This window comes from Diceros bicornis, chromosome 13, assembly GCF_020826845.1.
Source record: "Diceros bicornis minor isolate mBicDic1 chromosome 13, mDicBic1.mat.cur, whole genome shotgun sequence".
NCBI classification, from domain to species: domain Eukaryota; kingdom Metazoa; phylum Chordata; class Mammalia; order Perissodactyla; family Rhinocerotidae; genus Diceros; species Diceros bicornis.
The window spans coordinates 36,045,952-36,070,153 of record NC_080752.1 but is presented as its reverse complement, the minus strand read 5'-3'; the positions used below and the strand labels follow the sequence as shown (position 1 = coordinate 36,070,153).

The 24,202-nt window shown below is 56.3% G+C and overlaps 1 protein-coding gene across 1 annotated transcript in view; it reads left to right on the top strand.

Moving 5' to 3' along the window:
- IFFO2 (intermediate filament family orphan 2) overlaps window positions 1-23,324 on the top strand; it is a 46,959-nt gene extending 23,635 nt beyond the window's left edge. The window contains exons 2-9 of the mRNA XM_058553048.1: window positions 7,975-8,035; window positions 9,180-9,275; window positions 10,439-10,579; window positions 11,927-12,066; window positions 15,890-16,010; window positions 16,143-16,235; window positions 17,433-17,563; window positions 18,863-23,324. Coding sequence (XP_058409031.1) covers window positions 7,975-8,035; window positions 9,180-9,275; window positions 10,439-10,579; window positions 11,927-12,066; window positions 15,890-16,010; window positions 16,143-16,235; window positions 17,433-17,563; window positions 18,863-18,968 — 889 coding nt within the window. The 3' untranslated portion in view covers window positions 18,969-23,324. The remainder of the gene's footprint in view (window positions 1-7,974; window positions 8,036-9,179; window positions 9,276-10,438; window positions 10,580-11,926; window positions 12,067-15,889; window positions 16,011-16,142; window positions 16,236-17,432; window positions 17,564-18,862) is intronic.
- The last annotated feature ends 878 nt before the right edge of the window (window positions 23,325-24,202 follow it).

Below are 24,202 nucleotides of genomic sequence, written 5' to 3'. Positions count from 1 at the left end.
CTTCCTGGAGGAGGTGATGAAGGTGTCGCAAGCCTGGAAGAGATTGGAAGTGGTACCCCAGAAACCTCACGGTGGCCTGCAATTTGGGCTGCAGATCGCCCTTCACCGTGAGATGCTCATTGAGTTGCTTTCCTTCTCAGAGTAGCCTGGTTTGGGGCCCAGTGGGCAGTGCCCACTTGGTGTGGTTTCTAGGCAGAGGCATTGGGAGCAGGGCCATGCCCAGCATCCAGCTCTGGATTATGAGCATCCACAGAGCTGCCAGGTCTCAAATGTGTTTTCAGTAAATGACACCAAAGTGGGAATGGTGCTGGGAATCTGGCGAATATGGACACCGGGTAATTGGAACAGGTGGCTGATATAAATGGCCAAAACCTTGGATTGGCATGGGGCAGGTGGTCAGGGGCTTCTCTGGTCCCAGGAGGATGTTCCTAAAGGTGCCTCCGGGGGTGGCACCTTGAGACCATCTGGGCTCTGGCTGGCGGGTCCTCTCCTGCCGTGGTCTCCCCTGCTGTCATGGTGACCCTTGTTAGGACAGACCCCAGAGGGCTGAGCGTGTGCCCGTTCAATCTCAGGGCATGTCTGAGGGCACGGAGGGCAGAACAGGACATTTGCTGGGTTTTGCTGGCAGTGGAATCGGTGGTGTTAGTGTCTGGCTTCTTTCCTCTGCCACCCCCACCCCCGTGTGCCCTTGGCCACCCAGCCAGGTCACGGTGGCGTTTAGCTCATTATCATTATCATCATCAACATGACTGTTATGGCAGCATAGTGGCTCTGGGGTCAGCCAGTCCTGGGTTCAGGTCTTGCCCTGTCACTTGCAATGTGGTCTGAGACCACTCTCTCAGTCTCTCCAGACCTTTCTGACCGTCTGTCACTGGGAGGTCGTGAGGGTGAGGATGCTGGCCCTGCCTGCATGCTCAGGGGGTGCCAGGCCCTGTCCTAGGCACCTGTCATACATGAGTCCATTGAATGTTTGCAAAAAACCCTGTGAGGTGGGTGGTTGTAGCGAGGCTCAGAGAGGGTCGGTGGCTTGCTCCGGGTCACAGAGCTGCAAGATGTGTAGCTGGGGTTTGATCCTAGGACCCTCTGGCTCCAGAGCCCCTGCCCTTCTCTTCTCTATGCACATTGGTTTGAACTCAAAGACTGATGTCCCAGCTGGCTTTGAGACTTTGCGGTTTATCAGATAGCTTTGTGGTCGGTTACCGGTGCTGAGGGCAGGGGCCGGAGAACCGACACTGTTACCCAGAATAACTCGCGGTGAGTTGACTTCCCTGAGGCTGTCACCTCTTCTGGGCTCCCAGGAAGGGCCACATGCAGAGTCTGCAGACAGCACTGCAAATGTCACATCCAGAGGGACTCTTGGAGATCGTGTTATAGATGGGGAGACTGAGGCCCAGGCAGAGAAGGGACCTGCTGAGGTCATGCAGTGAATTAGTGACAGAGCCGGGACTTGAACCAGGGTCTCCTGCCTCCTAGCCGAGAACCCTTTCCTCTGCAGGATGCTTCCCTATGGACATTAGACACCCCATGCCCCCTGAGCAGGCTTGCACAGACCTCACCCACTGGGATCTCTGGAGGGGGCTGCTGTTTCAGGTCGTGGGGGAAGCATGCCGGGTGGAGGCTCACGTTTGGTATGGTGGTTCCTCAAACCCGGCCCAATACCATCTTGGAGCCTGTGCTCCGGCCTGCCCAGGCCATTACTGTCCGCCCGTAATGGAATTGGCTGCCCTGGTTAAGTGTTCACATTAAATTAATACCTCCTCCGTGGAGACAATCAGTTGGCATTTAATTTGTGTTTCCTTCTGCGAGTACAGCTGGGCAGCTGGGCCTCTGATGGGCATGTCTGCGAGGCATCCCTTCCCGGGATCGGGGGCTCAGTGCAGATGGGAGCATCAGAGTCCCCAGGGAGGAGGATGGTGAGCGCAGATGAGGCGATACCTGGAGGTACCCGTGAGAGTGGGGCTCAGGGGCATGGGGGTCTCCCTGCTCGCAAGCTGGGGGACCCAGCCCTCCATTTACTGGAGAGAAAAGATGCTCACTGTGAACCAAAGGGGAGAAGGAAGTTGGGAGGTGGAGAGACTGCATGTTTCCGTGTGTGGCTGCCTGGGAGGAGGAGCTCCTTGGAGGGGCAGGTTCTTATTATGTATTCCACCCGCCCCCGCCCTTTTTGCGTCTCTGTTTTTTTCTGTCACAAACGTGAATTGTTCGTGGTGTCAGACGGGGGTGGTGTGGAACGAGGAAGTTGACTCAGTGGTGATTTTTAAGCTCTCTAGGGAGGCTCAGCAGAAGCACAGCAGGTGGGGGGCTCCGGATCTTCACGGGTACCCCGGACCCCACTGGAGCGCCCCCTCTGATCTGTTCCCGCATTTGCAGAAAGGGTCCGCCTGGTCTGAGTCTGTGCCGGCAGCCTCGTCCTCCAGCTGGGGTGTTAGTCTAGAGAAGAACGCGCCACTCGGCACCGGCTCGGACCCAGCTGTGCAGCGAGGCCCGGGGCCAGGCGCTGGCCACGTGGGGAGCGGAGAGGTGCCTCCGTGCGTCTGTGGGTGGGCTCACACAGAAGTGGGGGACAGCGCAGAGCCCAGGGGCACCGGCGGGCACAATGGCTCCAGTGCGCCCCAGCCACCCCCAGGCAGCCTGCACCTGCTATGCTGCAGTGGGGTGAGCTCCCCGTGGCCTGGGGGGAAATTGCTCTCCACCCATCCTCCGTCTGCCAGAGGCCGGCCCACGCTTGGCCCAGAATGAAGTTTTCCACTGACAGCTCCTGCCCAGCCTCACCTGAGTGAGTCGGCCTAGGTGTGCCGGCCACTCGCCTTCCCTGAAAAGGTGTGGACCATTCCTGTGGCCCCCTCCCAGCTCTCTGAGGTCTGGCTGCCAAGCCAGCCACAGCCTCTGTGGTTCAGACTGAGCCATCTCATTAATTGTCTGCTGTGTGCCAGGGGTGGGACTGGGTGTTTTCATCCACATCGCCCACCTCATGTAGTCCTCACAACCACCCTCAGATGGGGTTGTGTGCTTCTCGTTTCACAGATGAGGAAACTGAGGCCCAGAGAGGGTCATTGACTTGCCCAAGGTCACACAGCTGGGAAGTGGCAGGGGCCCAGTCTCTCGCTGCTCAGGAGTCTCCAGGACTTTCTCCCCAGAAGCCCCAGGGCTGTCCCTGGAGCCTTAATGGTTTTGCTGGGGCCATACCCACTTTCCTCTGAGCCGGAGCCCCAGAGCCTCTTTCTCTGATGGCACAGGAAGTGAAAAATCTGTGAGTCAGTCCCTCTGCCTGTGACTTCACTTGGCTTCCCGCCCCTCGGCAGCCAGGCATCGTAGGCCCCTTTCCTGTGGGTCTGTGTCATGAGAGCTGATGGGGGAGGGGGAGGTGCTGGCCCTGAGTGTTGCCTGGGGGTGGGGGCTGTCGTGGAAGTTGCCCATCCCCTCCCCCCAGGGGCCTGCCATGACTTCTCGTCTGTCACGTGGTGGCAGCGGTGGCCCCTTAGGAATGTGGGGAGACCACATCTGGCTGGGGCGAGTGCTGCCCCCTCCCCCTCCTGGCCGCTGGCCTCACATGTGTGCTCCTTCTGCTAAGATGGTGGCTGAGGCCCCGGATCTCGGCTGCAGTGTCGTTTTGTGGAGTCATTTCCTCTCCCTGCCCCCATTGTCCTGACATCCCTGCCTCCCCTCCTGGCCGGCCGGCCGGCCGGGGCGGGGGTGGGGGAGCAGGGGGTGGGAAGGTGTGTGGTGCTGTGGGAAGTGGGAGAGGGAGGGTTTCTCCTCCTCACTGCTCTCTCCCTGCCCTGGCTGTCCCTCTCCTGGCCTCCCCCTGGAGAGGCTCTGGAGCCAGGGCTGGGAAGTCGGCTCCCGGGAACCCCCAGGCCGGGGCGGTGCAGACGAGGATGTTCCAGGCAGAAGAGCCCTGGCTGGGGAAGGGCGAGCAGGAGGGCTGAGGAGTGATTGCAGCTTGGGTTCATTCATTCATTCATCATTCATTCAACAAATCCATGCAACAGCTATCTGACACCTTACCAAGTGTGGGTGGGTTTTAGGGGCAGGGAGTGTGCAGCGAGACTAGTGATGGTAACCATAACCAGTTCTCTGCACTAGTGGAAGGGCTGGACCCCCAGCTTTAGACCTGGCTCCTCCGATGACTTGTATGATGGCACCCCTCCCTGTGCCTCTTTTCCCACCAGAACAGGCATCTTACCCATGTTTCCTCCACGCCCGGACAGGCCGGGGCACAGGGTGCCTGAGACTCCCTGAGATGGGTGCTGGAGGGCTTCGCCGTGCTGCCCACACACTCGTCCAAGTTCACTATTCGTAGACTCCACGCTCTGAGCCCCTGCGTGTCCTTGGCATTGGCACAGGGGCCCTCCAGGACTGCCTTTGTCCTCGCCCAGCAGCCTGTCCCTGCCGCCATGCTGTGGATCACGCCCCGTGGGGCTCCAGGGGCCTCCGGGGCTGTGTGTCGGCCCCTTCCTCCTTGGATCCTGATGTCACACTCAGTTCAAGGCTCGAGGCAGTGGGAGATATGAGCACCAGTCACCAGAGGGATGGGAGTGACTGAGTTGTGGGGGCAGTGGGCTGGGGCCAGGAGACATGCCCTGAGGTCCAGCCCAGCCGGAACCATCGGTGGCTGGGGGCCAGTCCCATGACGGTGAGAGAGAGTGGGAATAGAATGGTTTTTCTTGAGTGCCCCTGGGTGTGTTGGGCCCACCCTTGTCTCATTTACAGGCAGAGGATCCAGGCTCTGAGAGAGGGAGGCAGATGCTGGGGTTCAGACTCATGTCCCTCCACTCTCCTCATGAGTTCTGGCCTGGGCCGGGGGAGTGGGGGGCACTCTGCCATTCACTCCTGCGCGACCCGGGGCCTGTTTCCTTATCTGTACACTCAGAGGTTTGGACGAGTGAACTCTGGTCCCTTCCAGCCTCCTCTTTTGGAGATTCTCTGAGTCTCAGTTTTCCCCTGTAAAATAGGAACAACCCCCCTCCTAGCTGTGCGATCTTGGGTGACGGTTTTGGATGGCAGCTTCTTCATCGGGGTGGAGGGTGGGGGGGGTGTGCCTGGGAAGCAGGTGCTGCTATTTCAGAGCCCACAACATGGTTGACCCGTTTTCGGTTCAGCTGCGTACTCCCTCCCCAGGCTGAGTCGCAGTGAATGTGGGCATCTGGGCGCCTTAAGCAGCACATCCCCTGTCGTCCCCTCACCCCAGTCAGCCCGAGCAGCTGAAGGGCAAAGCTCTTCTGCATTGTCAACATCGGCCAGGTTTCCCGCCGCGGCGGGGAGGGATGTCAGTGTGGGCAGCGGATTCAGTCTGTCACGCCAGCTGCCGTCGACATGCGGGGGTCTGTCCTCCATCTCCTGGGAGCAGGCACGCCGGCTGCCCACCCAGCCCCGCTTTGGAAATAAAAGGCCCATGAAATCATTTGTGCAAGCTCATGTGCTGGGGTGCAGTTTAGAAACAACTAGCGAGGCGTGGGCCGTTCAAAGTGTCGTCTGCAGGGGAGCTCATTAGAAATGCAGCGTGTCCACCCCACCCCAGACCTGCCGGATCTGGGTCTGCATGTGAACAAGATCCCTGGGGATTCCCGTGCATATCACGTGTGAGACTTGCTGCTCTAGAGCATGGGCTGGGCTTGAGTCCCATCCCTGCTTACTGGCTGTGTGACCTTAGACAAGTGACCTCACCTCTCTGAACCTCAGCTTTCTCATCTGCAAAATGGGTTTGGAGGAAAAGTCTTTACCCAAGAGGGTTAATAATTCACAGGAAGGCTGATGAGATATAAGTACAAGGCATGGAACCCGGTGTGTGGGACCCAGACCGTGCTCGCCAATCAGTGGCTGCTGACATGTCTAGAGAGCCAAAGACACGGCTTGTGTTCTCGCTCTGGGTTGACTTGGGACAAGTCGCTTTTCATCTCTGGGTCTCAAGTTTCCCATCTGTACATTGGGTCTGTTGACCCTGCCCCACCTTCCTCGTGGAAAGGTTGCTTAAGGAAACGTGAGGGGGGGCTAGGCCTTGTTCCCAAAAGTCCGTCTGGGAAATGGGTGTGTGTGGGTGAGATGCCCCTGGGCGCTGCGTCTTCACCCCTCGCTGCCCCCTGCTCTGCTGCTGCTGCTGTTGCTGCAAGACGCAGTAGCGAGGCGGCCCCAGAAGCCAGGCTGCAGCCAGTGCCACCCCTGGGCCCTCCCTGGCCTCTGCTCTGCTCAGCGGCTTTGCAATGGAGTCCCCAGCCCCCCTCAGAGCAGCCTGCCCAGGAGAGATGATTCAGCTCGGGGCTGTGTTCTGGGCCTTGGCCTCCCCAGATGCCCCGTGCTGCTGGGCTGGGGTGAGGACGCCTGTGAACTTCAACCCACGCGGCGTTCCTGTCCCCCACGTTAGGCACGGGGCTGGTCTCCTGGCCTTGCCCCTGACATACTGGGTGACCTTGGGCAAATTCCTCGCGCACTCTGGGCCTCAATTTCCCTGTTTGTACAATGAGGGTGTTCAGTCAGGTGGTCCCCCCTGCATTAGGCCCTTAGGTTCTCTGGCTGGCCCCCCTTAGCTTCCTCTGTGTCTTTCATTCCTGGCAGGAGCCCCAACCCCACTACCCGTTAGGTTCTAGACCCTGCAGCCCACGGTAGATCTAGGCCTGGCCGCCCGTGCGGGGGGCTGGTAAAGACCACGGGGAACTGGGGAGACGGGAGCGTGTGTGTGTGCCAGGAGCCCTGGCCAGGCCCGTCTCGTCTTGTTTGGGGGAGAGGAGGAATTTTCCTCTGTGTGTGCAAACAGTATCCGTTTTCTCTTCTTTCCAAAAGCCGGTGACGTAACCCAGTCTTCATCCTCCCCTCTGGCCTATTTTTAGTCGGCCCTGACAACATCCTAAAAGGCTTCCAGACCTGCCTGCTCCGAGGCCATGTAGGGAGGCGGCCGTGGGGTGAAGAAAGAGAGGAGTTCTGTCCCAGGATGGAGGGAGGGGAGAGAGAGGGATCCCGGGTGGGGCCCTGATGGGTCCTGGGTCTGCGGGGAGCCTGGCAGGTTACGAGCTCTCAGTTTGAGCCTCCAGCCTGGGTCTGAGTCCTGGCCCCACCTGTCCTCACCGTGACCTCTGACTCTCTGCCTTGCTTTCTTCACCTGTTACCTGGGGATAAGATGGTTGTTAGGAGGGTTGAATTACGGCGTGTAGCACGCTGCTTGGTACGAGGTCGGCACCCGGTTACGGTGAGCTGGTGTTGTTATGGCACCATAATTATCACCATCCCCTCCTGCCTCCAGTGCGTGCTGGGGGCGCGCTGTGAGCCCGGTGTGCCTTCTGCGTCTGTCCTGTCCTGTCCAGTTTCAACCAACGTGCGCACGAACGAGGTAATACATGGAACACCCTGGAACAGGGCCTGGCACAGAATAAGCGCTAAATGAGTCAGAGCTGTGTTTATTATTTTTTGTTCTAACGTAATAGAGCAGACCCGGGTTTGAAGTTCAGCACCCCCTACTAACTAGCTGTGTGTCTTTGGGCAAGATGTTTAACTTCTCTGAGCCTCGGTTTCCTCATCTGTAAGTTTCCTCTTTGTTGGTTAGGGTAGGTGGCAGGATTGCAATGGTTAGGGCAAGGGAAGTTTGTTTCTTTCGGGTGCAAAGAAACAAGAGTGTGGTGCTGGCTGCAGCCTGGCTCCCAAGTGCCAGCTTCCATACTGTGGCTTGTAGCAACATCAGGAGCAGCAGCATTTACACAGCGCTTTACAGTTTGTGTGAATCGGGGGTGGCAGTCCCTCCCATCTTCGTCTCCTCCTGGTGCTGTGCTCCTGCCTCGTGTGTGGCACTCGTCACCACCACCTGGTGTTATGGTTACTCGTCAACCTGGTGGGTCCTCCCCCGACCTCCCAGACCGGGAGCTCCAGGAGGGCAGGCAGGGATGGGTCCACTGGGACAGGCTGAGGGTGGGTGCTGGCTTTGTGTCTGCGGGCTACATTGGCGTGGGGAGATCACGCTCTGACCACCTGTCCATCTTGGTCTTGCAGGTGGGAGGAGGAGCTTGCCAAGCGCATGAACCTGCAGACCATGGTGGACACGCTGCAGGAGGTAAGAGCCCTGAGTCCCGACCGGGAGAGGCTCACCAGAGAGCCATCTGGCCAGTGGGCACAGTCCATGGGGCAAAGCTGGGGGGCAGTTCCCAGCCCAGACCCTACTCTGTTACCTCCTGATGCCTAAGTGCCTCCTCGATGGAGCCAAGAGGCCTCCTCCACTTCTCTTGCTTTGGAGCTAGCAGGGGACCAGCACAGTGTTACAGAAAAGCTCGGGTACAGGAGTTGGGAAGCCTGGATCCGAGTCCCGGCTTGCAGGACCTGACTGGGGGCTGGATGCCTTGGAGAGGGCGGTGGGCCTCACTGGGGGTGGCCCCCAGCCCCAGCGGGCTCTCTGTGGCGGCCATGAGGACGTTCCCTTGCTGTTCCCGGGAGCTCTGGGCCCCGCACTTCACCCACCTGCCGTGTGCCCTGGGCAGCAAACTCCACCTTCTCAGCCTCTGTTTTCCTCTTGTCAAATGGGCACAAGAACAGAGACTCCATGAGAAGGCCTGGAAAGTTCTTCCAAACATTTTAAAAAATTGCTTTCTGGAATTTAAAGTGCTGATCTTCTCAGAAAGTTAGAAACATTAAAATAATGTCAACGTATAGGAGGAAGAGGATGAACGTCCCCCTTTTATAATAAACGTGCTTTCTCCTTTATACATATAACATGCTCATGGTCAAATACTTGAACAAAACTTACTTCCAGCTCTGGCCCTCCACTGTTGATAAATCAGTGTGGGACCTTCTGGTCTTTTCTGTGCAAACACACACATACTCTGGATGTGTACATTTGGTTGGGTTGACACATGTGACTGCCATTTTTGAGATCAGAGTTGGTCAGCTATTGGCAATTTCACGTGAATCGACATAGTATTTTAACCTATTGGGATCCCTCCCTTGTGACATGAATCTGCTCTTTTTCTCTTAATATCTGCCATGGATTTTTCCATGCGTAAATATTCCTTTTGAGAAGGGTTTTACGCTGAGTGGTGCCCTGCAGTGAGCAGGGCTGGGTGGGAGGCCGGGCTGGGATGACGTCCTTGGCGCCCCTCCCCGGCACTCAGGCACCTGGCCTGGTTACACGTCAGGTGTCCAGTCCCTCCTACCCCTCAGGGTGCCCAGCGTCCCTAAACCCTTCCCATCTCCGTCCCCCGTAGGCGGCACAGGAGGCCGAGGCCATCCAGGAGGAGATGAACGAGAAGATTGAGCGGCTCAAGGCTGAGCTGGTGGTGTTTAAGGGGCTCATGAGTGACGTAAGTACCATGGCCACTGCCCCCAGGCGTCACGACCACCCCCCCCACCCATCATGCAAAATGCTTCATTCACTCCGAGGCTTCTAGTTAGAGTCCTGGCTGGCTGCGTTTGACATGAAGGTGACGGATGCATCGGAGACCAGGCACCCTCCCCCACGTCCGCTTCCCTTGGTCTGAGTAGAGATGCATTAATCTGCCGCTTAACCCCTCCCGCCCTCCCGGGGCTCCTCTGATGGTCTATGTGCGTGTCTGCTCCGACTCCTGCCCGGCTCGCCGTGATGAGGGAGGGTGGTGGCTGTGGGCCTCGGTGTCTGGGCACAGGTTGAGGGAGACCCCCAGGTCTGGTCTGTGCCAGCCTGAGAGCCCCTCAGGCCAGCAGTCTTCAGCAGGGTTGCTTGTAAAGTCGGGAGAGGCCAGTGTGTGTGTCCTTTTGACGATCGGAGCCCCTCTGAGTAACCGTGGGTGGGGGAGCTGTTGGCAGCGAAGGCCTCCTTCCCGTTGGGGACCCGGGAGTCCTGCCCCCCTCACGCAGTGGGCAGTATGTAGGAAGGGCTGCCAGAAAGGAGAAGGAGCCCAAATGCAGGTGACTCAGCCTGGCCTGGCTTCTGGTCCTGAGGGTCGTGAGGCTGGCGTGTCTGGAAGAAGCCTTGGGGGCTCCAGGTGCAGGCCCCCTGGCTTCCCCTCACTGGGGTCCAAGGGGTCCCCCTTGTCCTAGGCGGCCTCCTGCTGTCAGCCATGGGAGGAATCCTGGAGAGAGAGCGCCGCCTTGGCAGGCCCCTCTGTGTGGGGACAGATGGGGCACGGGGGTGGAAAGAAGGGACGTCTTTCAACAGAGGGAGTTGTTTTCTTTTTTTTTTGCTCTAACAAAGTAAACACTGACACTGCGTCTGCTGAGAGGGTGCCTTCCAGCCCTTAGGGAGACTGGCAAACGGTCTCACGTCCACGTGGCACCAAACCTGCAGTTCCCACATCCCCTCCACCCCTGCCCTGACCCAGCCCTTCACGCCCAGGAGAAGCTCAAGGCCCCCCTCGGCCTCCGGGGCCTCCCACCCCGCACCTGGGGGCCTCCCGCCTCTCTGTGCAGCAGGAGCCTGGGGGCGACTGCTCCGCCCCCGTGCTTGCTCCGTCCCTCGCTCACGTAACCCCTGCTGTCCTCCCTGCAGCCCATGACAGACCTGGACACAAAGATCCAAGAAAAGGCCATGAAGGTGGACATGGACATCTGTCGCCGAATCGATATCACGGCCAAGCTGTGCGATGTCGCACAGCAGCGGAACTCGGAAGACGTGTCCAAGATCTTCCAGGTGAATAGGGCCACCCCGCTCAGCAGCCGCCACGCCCACCTGCCACTGCCCCCTCCCAGGGCGGCCGCCCTCCCCCCCACCCCGCCTGGCCAACCCCTGTTTCCCTGACACCCCGCTCACTCCCCCTCCCCCAGAGGCAGCGTTTACCCACCCCTCTGGCCTCCCCAGGAAAACAGAATCAGGGACTCGTAGACTGGTGGGCTCACCATCACCCATGCTGACCCTTCATCCTGTGGCTCAGGAGGCCACTCACTTGGGCGGGGGTGGCGTGACGGCTTCAAGGAAGGAAAGGGCAGAGCCGAGACTGGAACTCAGGTCTCCTGACCCTCCAGGGCTCCATCCACTGGTTCACGCAGGGTCCACTGCCCCAATTCCGTGCTCTTCCTCTGGGGACCATCGCCACATTCGGGGAGCCAGGGCCAGGCTGGGGAACCCCGGGTGAGGTGGGCTGTGCCCCGGCAGATGAGCCTCAGAATTCAGAAGAGGAGCTGTTGGCTTTTGACTGTTTTCCATTCCCCCTGAAGAGTCTCTCGGCACCCCCCCACCCCCCAAAATGAGCAAGGGTGTGTGTCCCGAGAGAAGGCGAGAGGTTAGCACCGGCAGGCTGTCCTCCGGGGAGTGCTGGGGGGCTAGTCCAGCTGCCGGAAGGGCGCGCGTCATTCTCCAAAGGCTGCTTCTTGAGTTTTGGATTGTGGTTTGGCTTTTGCTTGAGCCCAGGGCAGTACAGTGTGTTGTCGCTTTAAGTGTGTGAGTTTGTGTATAGCTGGTGAGGTCTGGGCTTCCCCGGGGCCCTTTGTCCACCTCCGTGCCTTCTCGCTGCCCCTCCCCTGGGAAGTGGGGGACGCCGTTTCAGCCCTCTTGGGTTCGCTCGAGTCTTGTCTGCTGGGAGTGGAGGAAGCTTGGTGAACCTGGAGCTGCCCACCCCTCTGCCTTTGCATGGGAGCAGGAGGGCTGTGGGGAGCATGGGGCCGTCTGGGCCTCTGTGAGGGCTTCTCCATCTCTCTGGCTGGCTCTGAGACCTCCCAGGTGACTCTGCGCCCCAGCCTGGCCCACTGCTCTCCCAAATTCATGGGGCTGTTTCTCTGGTGAAGGGGCGAGCTGGGCCAGCCCAACCACCAGGGCAGGGAAGGGTCCAGGCCGTCTGTGTCCTCCATCCTGCATGTCACCCCCTCACGCTTCCTGCTAACGCTGCCTGCTTCTTAGAGGACCTGTGCATCTCTCCCGGCTGTGGCTGGCCCCAGCCACACTCCATCCATCCTGCGGGAAGCCAGCTCCCTTCCCAGCCCACCGCACCCTCCATCCCAGCAGAGCCTGCCAGTTACCTTGATCTCTTCCTTTCTGGGTCAGGTGGTCCCCAAAAAGAAAGAGCGTAAGGTCGCTTCGGATGATGACATCTCCGAGCAGGACGGGGAGGGGAACCGGTTCTCGGATGACGAAGTTGGCTCCATGAACATCACGGACGAGATGAAACGCATGTTTAATCAGCTGTGAGTATCGCCCTGCCCTAGCGCGGGGGGGTCCTCTCCACTTCTGCAGACTGCTGGGCGGGGGTGGCAGACTGGGGGCCTGGGCTGAAAGTAGCCCACTGTTGTGTTTTGTATGGCCAGCATAGTGTTCTGAAAGAATTTGGATTCCTTTTCAACATTTATGATTTGGGGAGTTTCACATTTTCAGAGAGTGCCAAATGGTGGTGGACGTTGGATTTGTGTGCGAGTCTTGATCAAGCCTCAGACCCACTCTCACTCGTTTCTTTGTGGTGGGAGGGCTTAGAGCTGACCCACACCGGGGCCTACCACACTGGCCGAGGGAGGGCTCCCAACGTTCACTGAGCATTCTCCATCTGCGAGGTGCTTTACAAGTGTGACTCAGTGACCCCAGACAAGCCTAGGAGGTGGAGTTATCGCTCCCCTTTTGTAGATGAGGACACTGAGACTCAGAGAGGGGAAGCCACTTGGCCAAGACCATTCTGCTAATAGGTGCAGAGCTGGGATTCACAGCTCGGCCTGTCTGCCTGTGTTCTCTCACGGTGAGATGCTGCCTGGGTTAGTGACAGAGTCTGGGGCTGGATACCGTCAGTGGTGGGCTGGGGCCGGCTTGTACTGGCTCGTGAAAGCTGGTAGTGTGCATGTCTGCCCACTCTAGCTTCAGTGATGGCACATCGGTAGCTTAAAGTTTGCCATGGTGGGAAATTGGCAAATGCTACCGATCGGGGTTCCTCTCCCTGCCCCTGCGGAGCACTGGTTTACCAGAACCTGTCTGGGTCTAGGTGCCTGGGGCAGGGATGTGTGGTGGCCTTGGCCTGTCCAGTGCCATATTTCCAATCCTGATCTATCTTTAACTCTAATCCGTGTTGTACCCTAAAGTGGAGTGGGGAAAGAGGGGAGAGGTGCTTTGGATGACTTAACTAAGGGCCTGGGGTCAAAGGGCAGGGCTGAGACTGGGCCTCTGGGGTCCACCTTTCTCCCTGGCCCACTCTTGCCCGCTCTCTCTGGAGTCCCTCACAGTTGGGCACCTGGGCTCTGAGAACTCAGTTTTCCCCCAGGACCCCATTCCTCCCCATACCCATTCCCCTCTGACTCACCCATCCCCCTGCATCAGAGTCTCCAGGCTGAGCCAGCTTTCTGGCCTGATGTGCCCCCTGGAGTCCTGAGTTTCCGACAGCAGGGCTAGGGGTGAGCTCCTGCCTCCGATGAACCATCACAAAACCTCCCAGAACCCCTCCAGAGAGCACGCTGCTGTTAGCAGATCACTCTGACATCTGCTCCTTCAAAAGCCAGGGCCCAGGGCCTCTCCTGACAAAGCTCCTGCAAAGCTCTGGGGTGGGCTTTTACAGAGTCCAAAGACCACTCCGCCCAGCCCCTTCCCGTACAGATGGGGAAACTGAGGCTCAGAGAGGGGCGCATGAGAAATGGGGACAGAGCTGGCCCTCGACTCTGGGTCCAGTGCTTTGTCCCAACCAGCTGTGTTCGTGCTTGGAAGAGATGTCCCTCCTCTGCTCTCTCTGGGACCATCCCTGCCCCGGTCCCTTTGCCCCTGAGAAAGGTGACTCTAAGGAAGACAGGAGTCGGAACTGGGCAGGGATGGGTTTGCCCGCCACTTCCCTGTACTTGCCATTCCCTTGAAACAGAATGGAGATGGGGCTGTGTTTTGCTGTTTGAGGGTGACGAGGAGACTCCTAGATTCTTGATCTATCTTTTGACATCCCCCCACATCTCATATTCTCATCTCTTGCTGACGAGAGGGCCTTTGGAAGAGAACCCTGGTCGGCTCTGGGTTTTCTGAATGTTGCTCTGGGCATTTCTGAGCCTAAGGCAGGATGTACACCCCACAGACCCAGGCTGGGTTCATTTGGTCGAATGAAAGGTCTTCTCTGAAGAAGTCATTGTCCCCGTTTTCATAAAGTCCCTAGGGAATTGTTAGGCTGCCCATGAATGGGGTGAGCGGAAAGGGACCGTCCTGAGAGCCGAGTCGGGGGCTCCACTGGCAGTGCTCCTGTGTGTAGGAAAGAGCATTCCCGTGCTGCAGAAATGGTGCCTGAGTGCTGACAGGTCTGAACTGGGTGATTTAGTGTCCAATCAGATTTATCTGGTCTTAAAGTTGTCTAAGTTAAAAAAACATCCTCTGATCACTCCCCCACCCTTGTAGTTCTAATCTAGGCCATGCCGACCCCACCCTGAGTGGGGCCCCGGCCCCTCCCACTGATATCTCCTGCCAGCTACTGGCTGAGACCCAAGCAGAGATGCCCAGGCCGGTTCCACTGAAGTCTCTGAATGAGGCACTCGTGTCAGGGTTGTCTTGTTTTAATCAAAATCGGTTCCTTGGGCTTCAGACCAAGGAGCAGGGGAGGAATTTGCTACTTTCTCTGCACAGTGGCCAGCCCTCCTCCTCAGCCCCGCCCTCCAGATCTATGGGGAGTGGGGATGCCTCTTCTGACCCCTTTGTCTTGTCCATCTTCCCGTCCTGTCTGGCTCCCCTATCTTCAGCTGGGATATCCTTCAGATCCCAGCCGCTGGGAAGGAAGTGAAGTCAGCAGTCGAGTATGTAATGCAGTGACAGTCAACCCCAGGGGCTCCTCTGAAGCTAGCCGGGCGCGGCGCCTCCCTCACCAGCCCTGGCGCCTCTGGTCCCTGGACCCCGGAGCCACCTACAGGCTCCGGCAGGAACTGCTTTTTGGCGGGGACCCTGGCTCCAGGGGGCCCTCTCGGTAGCTTTTTACCAGAAATTCTTTCTTCTTAGGCCCTGCCCAGTGGCCCCCAGCCTGGTCCCTTGTAGGGAGTTTGGGAGTGGTGCCCTGGAGGACCCAGGAAGGAGCCGAGGGAGGCAGTGCAGGCAGTGGGGGGCCCTGCCACGGGAATCTGGAGACTTGGGGCGCACATCCTCCTCTGCGGCTGAGTCCCCCGGTCAAGTGATTTCACTCCTGCAGACATAGGCTTCCATCTGAATAATGGGCGTGTTAGGCCGAATGATTTTTAAGATCCCCTCCGGTTGGGGTAACGAGTACATCTCCAGAAACCCCTTAATCCCAGGCAAACCTGTCTGCTCCATCACCCTACTTCTAGTTCTAGTGAAGAGAGGAGCCCTAAAGTCACTCAGGCTTTGAATTCAAACCTGATTTCCAGCATGTGTTGGTCTAGGAGTCCACCTAGTCCCTCTGAGCCTCGGTTTCCTCACCTGGAAAATGGGAATAATAATCTGGCTTGCCTCAAAGGATTGTTGTGAGGGTGGAATGGATTGCATTTTAATACATGCTGAGCGGCCAGTCCTTGCCCAGCACGTTTGGTGCCCAGCGAGGTTTTGATGGGGAGGAAAGGGCTGTAGGAAACAGGAAGATCTGCCTGTCAGCCCCAGTTTCTGTTACAGGCTAGTCACGTGACTTTGGACAAGTGAGTTATTCCTTCTGAGCTGCAATTTCCTCATCTGTAAAATGGGTATAATAGTATCAACCTTGCCGAGTTGCAGAGATTATATAAAGTGCCAGGCTCAAAGTAGGGGCTCAGGAAATGCACTGTTAAATGAATGGAAAAAGTTATTAGATTGACTTGGGAGGCAAATATCTTTAGTCTCCATTAATTCAAGCCAAGCATCTTAAAAAATATACATTTTAAATTGTATGAATAATATGTGAATACCTTCTGCATTTTAAAAGGGTTAACCCCAGGGGTAAGGCACATGTCCACTTTGGCCACCACCCCTGTCTTTTTAGAGGGCCGCCTTGTAGGAGCATACCCGTGGGTGGTGCCCCCCTCTCTCCCCCATCCGGACCCCTGGAGCCTGGCCTCTGTTCAGTCACGCCCTCTCGTGTCCCCCCAGGCGGGAGACCTTTGACTTTGACGACGACTGTGACAGCCTGACGTGGGAGGAGAATGAGGACACACTGCTGCTCTGGGAGGACTTCACCAACTGCAACCCGTCCATCGACCTGCAGGGCGAGGTGGGCCGGGCCTGGCTTCCCAAAGGCCAGGAGGCGGGGACCGGGGCCCTCCCTTCAGTTATCCCTCGTCCCCGTTCTTTCCCTGCAGCCTCCACCACCAGCTCAATCGTCCCCTTTGTTCTCTTTCCCCAGCAAGAGGAAAACCTGGGCAACTTGATCCACGAGACTGAATCCTTCTTCAAGACGAGAGACAGGGAGTACCAGGAAACCATAGGCCAGATCGAGGTGAGGGTGCGGGCTGTGGAGCCCCCGGGGAAGCTCCACTGAGGCCACAGGGTTGAGACCCCCGGTGGTCAAGTGCCCATGTGTGCAGGGGCGAGTAGAGCGGGGCAGGCCCAGGATCAGGAGTCAAGAGGCCTACCGATTCCTTGCCTGGCGCTGGGCAAGCCATACCCCTCTTAGGGCTTCAGTTTCCTAATCTGTAAAATGGGGGTGATGATCCCTGTCTGCCCCAGAGAATTTTTTTTTGTTCCTCAGCGTAGATGGTGATCCCAAAATAAAGAGAGCTGACATTTGAGTGACATCATTTGAGTGATGCTGGGCACTAGTAAGCCCTTTGAAGTCCACCCTCCCTGGTGTCCACACGCTGTGTGTGTGCCCAGAGGTCCCTCGGAGCCTCCACCTGGTGCAGTAGGCACTGTGTATCCCGTTTCACAGAGGAGGATGAGGTTAAAAGAGACCAAGTGACCTGCCCAAGGCCTCAACCAGGAAGCGGCCTTCGAGCCCAGTTCTCTCTGCTCCAGAGCCTGTGGACTTGGCCACGTCTATTCCTGAGAGTCATTGCTCTGGTCACGCTGGGGAGAGAGAAGCAGGCTCCTTCCCTGGGGGGGTGTATCATTTGGTAGAGGAGAAGGTCAGAAACGTGAAAGAGACTTGAGGACTTTTCTTTTTTTTTTTAAAGATTTTATTTATTTATTTTTCCACCCAAAGCCCCAGTAGATAGTTGTATGTCATAGCTGCACATCCTTCTAGTTGCTGTATGTGGGTCGCGGCCTCAGCATGGCCGGAGAAGTGGTGCCTCGCTGCGCGCCCGGGATCCGAACCTGGGCCACCAGCAGCGGAGTGTGCGCACTTAACCGCTAAGCCACGGGGCCGGCCCTCGAGGACTTTTCTAACCAAGTCCATAGAAAGGAGATGCCGGGCAGGGTGGAGTTGGCAGAACCAGGTGGGGGCCCATCAGGGAAGGCTGGCCCTGTGGTTGCTAAGCAACCAGTTCCCTTTCAGCAGAAGCAGTTCTAGAGGCCATGGACCACTACGCAGAGAGCAGAGAGAGGATTGATGTCCACGAGGCAGGGCCCTGAGGGTGTGGGGGCCAGGGGTGGCCTTGATGCTGCCACCACCGAGGTCGCGAGGAGGGAGGTTGCTGAGGTTCTGCTACAAGGATGACTTGGCCTCACTCTTACCCGTGTTGGTTCCTCTCAGCTGGAGCTGGCCACAGCCAAGAGCGACATGAACCGGCACTTGCATGAGTACATGGAGATGTGCAGCATGAAGCGTGGCCTGGACGTGCAGATGGAGACCTGCCGCCGGCTTATCAAAGGCTCCGCAGACAGGTACCCTGTCTTGTCCTCCCTGGGGACTCAGTGGTTGGTTGGGTTCTTGGGGGGAATTCGTGGGGCTGAAACTTACAGCCTGGCCTGTTTCATCTGCCCAGCCCATCCACCTAACCCTTCCGGGCATCCATCCATTCATCTGTCCATCCATCCATCCGTCCATCCAAGCATCCAATGGATATTAGCCACCTACTATATGCTAGATGCCTTACATATTAATTTCACATAACTTCCACAGCAACCGTGCCCCCAGTGATTCAACAGTTACTTGTCAAAGGCCTGCTCTGTGCAAGGCAATGGGGATACAGTGATGAACAGAACAGTCACAGCCCCTGTCTTCAAGGGGCTTACACCCCACTTTCTGCTGAATCGGCAGCTGGAGGGAGTGGGCAGGGCCCTCCTCTCCACGGTTGCTGATGGGGCTCGCATTTGTCCATAGGAAGCCGTTTCCCTTCCTTTCCCAACTTCCAACCCAGGGCTAAGTGGTTCTGTCCCAGGAGACTGACATGCATCAGGCCCCTTTCTTTGCTGGGGGACCCCAAAAGAAAGACAGAGCCCCTGCCTTCAAGGAACATGCAGCCTCATTGGGGAGACAGACATGCTAATAATAAAATGAGATGATACATGTAAAATGCTTGGCATAAAACACAAGTGTATGTTAATTGTAATTTTGTTTCTCTTATTATGAACGTATTCCTGCAGGCCATGGTTCAGGCCATAAAAGAGGCAGAAGCTCCGTGGGAAGCTGTGTGTGTGGCCCTAGGCTTAGCATGGCATCCATTTAACTCACTGAATCCTCCAGAACCCACTGTTGTTATCTCCATTGTTCAGATGGAGGAGTGGACACTTAGGAAGGTTAAACAGCTGGCCCAAGGTCCCCCAGCTCATCAGTGATAGACCCAGAATTCGAAGCCAGTGCTATTAACTGCTATCCAGTGTGGCCTCCCTTTGAGCTCTGAGTTAATTGGGGTTTACTGAGCATCTCTATGTGCCCAGACCTGTGTTTGGTGGTTGGAGGGTCAGAACCAAGCTCGATCCATGGTCCCTGCTCCCGAGGAGCTCTCAGCACCCAGAACTATGAGAGGCTAGTGCAGGGGGTCCCAAGAGGTCTTGAGGGCTACTTTCAACACGTGAGCTTAGAAGATTCTAAGGAAAGCAGAGCAAGGGCGAGGTGTCAGGGCAGGATCCCCTGAGGTTAGATTTTACAGGAGTGGCTGCTCGGCCTGTCTCGCTCCTTGAATCCCTTCAGGGGTCCGCAGGCTACCCTCTGACCGCCCCCCATTCTCTTGTGCCTTCCAGGAATTCACCATCCCCCAGCTCTGTGGCCAGCAGTGACTCAGGAAGTACAGACGAGATCCAGGACGACTTTGAGCGGGAGGCGGACGTGGAGCCCATGGTCAGCTGATGACCGAGGCCCCCGTGCCTGGTGGTCTTGGTGATGGGGCCTCTGCCCCTTTCTCCCCATGGGGCCAGGAAGGCTCCTCGGAGTGGGGCTCCAGTCCTCACCATACAGACTTCCTCTGCCCTCCCTTGTCTGGAGGCCCTGAGGGACCGCTGCTTCCTTCCTTCCTTCCTTCCACCCCACCACCAACCAGTGCCCCTTCTCCATCCACCCACCCAAGGAATGGTGCTGTCAATTTCTATTGTTCTCCACATTACAAATGCAGACTTCTGTCCGGACGATGCAGTGTTAACTGTGCCTTTTCCCTTAAGCTGAGCCACTTTGAGCTCCAAAGAATTATTCCTTGCAGGTGTTTTTATACAAAACTCTAGGTGAGGGCGGGGCCCGCGGGCATGGTATAACGCAGATTTTCTACCCTCCCACCTGCTCCTCTGATTGGCTGTGAGCTATGCCCTCCCCTCCTTTTGCTGGCCAGCGCTGACCAAGCTGCGCTTGGAGTGATCTGCCTACCCCCAGGAAGGAGCTGTTTGCTTCTGCAACCTTCCCAGGCCTGGACGGGGACCTCCCAGGTGTTCTTCACTTACCGAAAGAGAGAAAAGATGGAAGGAGGGAGGGAAGACAAATTTTTATTTTCTTTTTGGATCGAGTGGCAAAGCGGAGGGACAAGGCACTGTGGGGGAAGGTGGAGCCTCACTGTGTTTCAACTACTATGCAAAAAACAAAACCAACAGAAAACAGCAGCTTGCCTTATATCATTGTGGAAGGTAGGCCCTCTCCCAGACCCCTGGTTTTCCTGGGAGGGAGGCCAAAGCTAAGGCAATCTCTCTCGCAGCCTCCGAGGGTGAGCACTGACTCGGAGGGGGTGCAGTCAAGGTCGGTCGCGGGGCCTGGCTCCTGCAAGGCCCTCGGTCACCTGACTGCTTGCTTTCTTGGGACTTCTGTGGGTTGGGGGGGTCTTTTATTGCCCTGATGACTTGATGTTTTTCTGTCCCTTTCCAGCCAACGATAAAGGGTTGCAGATCTCTAATTTCTCTGTGAGAAAGTCTGAAGAGGCCAGGCCTGGTATCCACCTCTCCACGGTGGAGCCGGGTCAGTACCGCCTGCCACCATCTTGGTTCTCCACTGTCTCCCAGTCGCCTGCTGTTTGGCCATTGGTAGACACTGGAAAGGGAAAGGAAAGGAGGCAGCAAGGGCTGCTGGTGGATCAGAGGTGGCAGGAGTGGAGCTGGAGTGAGAACCATCCTTGTTCTGCTCACGGGCACATGCAAGCCTCTTTCCATACTTCACTTGGTTGACTGACCAGTTGGGGAGTTAATCTGAGCCAGTATCTCCCCAGGACTGGAGTGGGCCCGAGTTGAAGGGCGCTGTGTCGAGGCCACCCGCCAAGTCTCAGCTTGGAGCCAGCTGAGCAGGCTTTGCTTTTTTTTTTTCAAAATTTCTTTTTGTACCCACTACCGTGGGCTTTAGTGCTGATTTTTGTTTTCGTTGGCCCAGGAGCTCCCCCTGGAGGTCAAAGGAGCAAAATGTGCCCGAGGACCAGACCTTCCCACCTGCTGCTTCTGTCTGCAGGCAGAGGAGGGCTCTAGCTTTGAGTAGGATGTGGCCCTGTCCTTCCTCCAGGGCACCGGTAAGGGCCTTCTTTCTCTTCCATTCCCTTACCTATTTTTCAGTCTTAAAACCATTGTACATAACATTCATATAATATATATGTGGAGAGAGTGAGAGAGTGTTAGTGACTGTGTGTCATTTTTATTTATCAGAACTTGGTGGCCTTTATTGTGAATTTTTTCCTCTTTTTTTATGTTGAGGGGGCCTCCTACTGGTCCCCAGTGGCAGTCTAGCTGAGAGGCTTCCATTCCCAGCGTCTCTGATTGGCCGCAGTCCCTTGGTGGTATGTGGAGGGACGATGGTTTCAGAGGAGAGACAGCCCTTCCCCTCCTCCTCGCTGACCCTTGTTCCAAAGGTTACAGGGTTCAAACATATTCGATTATTATTGTCGTTATTGTTGTTTTAGTTTTAGTTTTACTTTAACCAAAGGTTATCAGAGCCAGTTGGGCTTGGACCTCAGCTGCTGAAAAGATTTTCCGTTTTTGAGATGGGGGAGATGGCCGCCCCCGAGGGCCTCCTCAGTCCAGGCCTGCAGGAGGCATCGAATGGCGTGGTTAGGCGGGCAGACTGGAAGCCAGCCTTGGGTTGTTTTTTAAGGTGGTGGGAGGGTGGCAGACGTATCGTTAGGGTTAAGACAGTAAGGCAACAGTGTAAGTATTGGGGGTAACTAAGGTGGCCGTGGCGACTGGTGGCCAGTGGTAGTATTTGTGCTTTCCCCCTTGTATACATAGGATGTTTGTCTTTGGGGACTGGGGTACTCTGAATCTGTCCAGGGCGTATGGAAATGGCAGCAGCCAGAGACAGACGTTGGCTGGAAAGTTATTCCCGCTGGTTTTTAATAGCTGCTCTCCCCTGGGGAGCAAAGATTTGGGGCAGGTGGATGCAGGGGGGCAGCGAGAGTGTGGTGACCAGCCTCCTGGGTGGGGTCCCGGGTCTTGGCCTGGACCAAGGCCTGGCTGCCTCCCTCCCCACCACTTTTTTTTTTTTTGAGTTAGTTGCCAGTGGGCCCTGCTTGTCCCCCGCCAAGAGCCCACAGCTTGCCAAGAAAGACCCCAACGCTCGCTGGGGCAGCACCAGGTCCAGTTGGGACAAACTGGTCCGTCCTTTGTAAAGCTGTAAATACTTAATTTTGGTTTTCTATTTCTAAGCCCAGTGTCATATTGACATTGGTATTTTGGAATTGTTCTCAGATGGGCTCTCCTGTGCTGCCCTCTTTCACTCTCCTATTTTGGGGGGGTTTTATAAAAAGAGAGGATTGGGGAGGGGCAGGGAGAGTAGCTTCCTTTTGGCTCCCTGGTTGTGGAATATGTGCACGCATACACACACACACAAATACACACACACACACTCTTCTGAGACTCCGAACAGGGAAAAAAATTATTGGCAGGTACACACATTTTGTTTTCTTGTAGCAATATGTCTTGAGGTCTCTGAAGGGCCAGTCCATCATGGACTTAGCCCCTGGGTGTCCTTCAGATGACCTATGGAGAATCAAACCACTTTGGCTTGGGGTGGGGGAGAGGGTGTGGGGTAGGGGATAATATAAGGTGTAACTTAAGCTAAATGTAATCTATTTATAAAGCAAGAGTCTCTCATCTATTTTTATGAAAGGAAAGGTTTTTTTAATCTAGGGTAGGCAGTTGTGGTAGCCCAGCATTTTTCTGTGGACAAGATGCATGTTGCTGCTGGATTTAATATAATCAGTACCCATCCCCATCTCCCCGTCCTCACCGCCTGCTCATCTACACCCGTGAGCAGCTTCAGCAGAGTGCAAGTCCCACCTCACCCCATTTCTCTGTTCCCTGCTCCCTCAGCTCTCTGGTCCTTGGAAGTCTTAGTGGGGAGGGTACTTGTGGGAGTAGGTGGGCAGTGAGGAATTCAGAATTGGGAGGGGGAGGGGTACTCCGTGGGCAACAAGCCCTGCTTTTCAGAGGGTGGGCTCTGATTAGTTCCTTGAGCTCTGGTCTCCCGAGATCCATTTCCAAGTCAGCTGTGTTTGGGAGCGAATTGAGAAGCAGCAGGGCGTGGGCAGCAATGGGGCTGTAGGTTCAGGGGGCACACGGCTCCTTGGGGCCTGGGCCCTAGTGGGTCCCAGGTTGTCAGGCACTTGGAACAGGAGAGGAAATGCTGTGACTTGCTCGTAGCCCAGCCCTGGCTGTGCCCGCTCCAGGCCCGGGCCTGGGCTACAGTCCTTGATGTGCTCCTCCAGGGTCCTGGTTAAGGAACTAGGGTGCTGGGGGCTTTCCCAGACCTGAGTCATCCACCTTGAGACACTGAGCTTGGGTTCTAGAAGGGCTGTCTCCTAGAGTGGGGAGTCTGCAGGTGGCCGGTGGGTATGGGTAAAGGCAAATTCTCTCTGGAAGGGAACTTTCCATGGGTGGAAGCTTTCTAGGCTCAGGATGGGCTGTGTGTTAGTTGGGTAAATCCCTCACCATTCCCCTTGCCAAGCCGGAAAAGAAATGAGGCAAAGGAAACCGCCCCCCACCCCTCAAGACCCATTCATGGACATTTTAGCATCAACCTGATTTTTAGCCTCATCCAGGGAGACTTTGTATCCTGCAGTCCCATCCCACCCCACTGTTGCTGTTTGTCTGCCAGCTGGGTCTAGCATCAAGGGGAAGGGGGGGTTTATACTCATTGAAAGACTACTGATCCTACCGGAAACCAACCTGTTTACTGTACTGTTGTAAATATCATGCCCTTTATATCCTGTATATTGGCTTCTTTTAAATAAAGTAAAATGTCTTAGAATTGATGGTGTTTTTTTTTAAATTGACAATAAAGTGGTGATGGGGGATGGGGAAGAGGACTGAGGGCCACATAAACACTAAAACAAAGTAGCCAATTAGTGACACAATAGGGGAATTTCACATCACTGGTTACATTCGCCTCTGACAGTTGTACACATTTTACAGAAGGGGAAGAGAGAGCCAGAGAGATTAAGGCTGAGTAATTGTCGTAGCCTCGTTTGGAATTAAGGTCCTGTTAATCACAGAGCCCCCATTTCTTGCTTTCTTTTTTGTGAGGAAGATTGGGCCTGGGCTAACATCCATGCCCATCTTCCTCTACTTTATATGGGACGCCGCCACAGCATGGCTTGACAAGCGGTGGTGTCAGTGGGCGCCCAGGATCCGAACCTGCAAACCCCGGGCCACGGCAGTGGAGCGTGCATACTTAACCACTACACCACCAGGCCGGCCCCAAGCCCCCATTTCTTAAACCTCCTCCCAGTGCCCATGAGAGGCCACCTCCTGGGGCTCTGGATTTGACACTGTCCAATGTTCTTGTTAATGGCCAAGTTCAGGGAGACATTGCCCTATGTGAATGGCCCACCGACTAGGGTTTTCTTCAAGGATGAAGGGAAACAACCCCCACCAATTCCAATTTATTTTCTACCCTAAGACGTGCTCTTAATGTGGTTTCCTTTCGCCGCTCCCCGCTCTGTTTCAATTCCCCAAAGTGTCTTAAAGGGATGATCTGGAGGAAGGGAGTAGCATGAGATAACCAGGGCATTCTAATGTGGGGATTATTACCCCCACTTTACAGACAGGGAAACTGAGGCCCAGGGAAGTTACGTATTTTGCCAATGTCCTAGGGAGGAACCACAATCAGCATCAGAACTTTGGCTC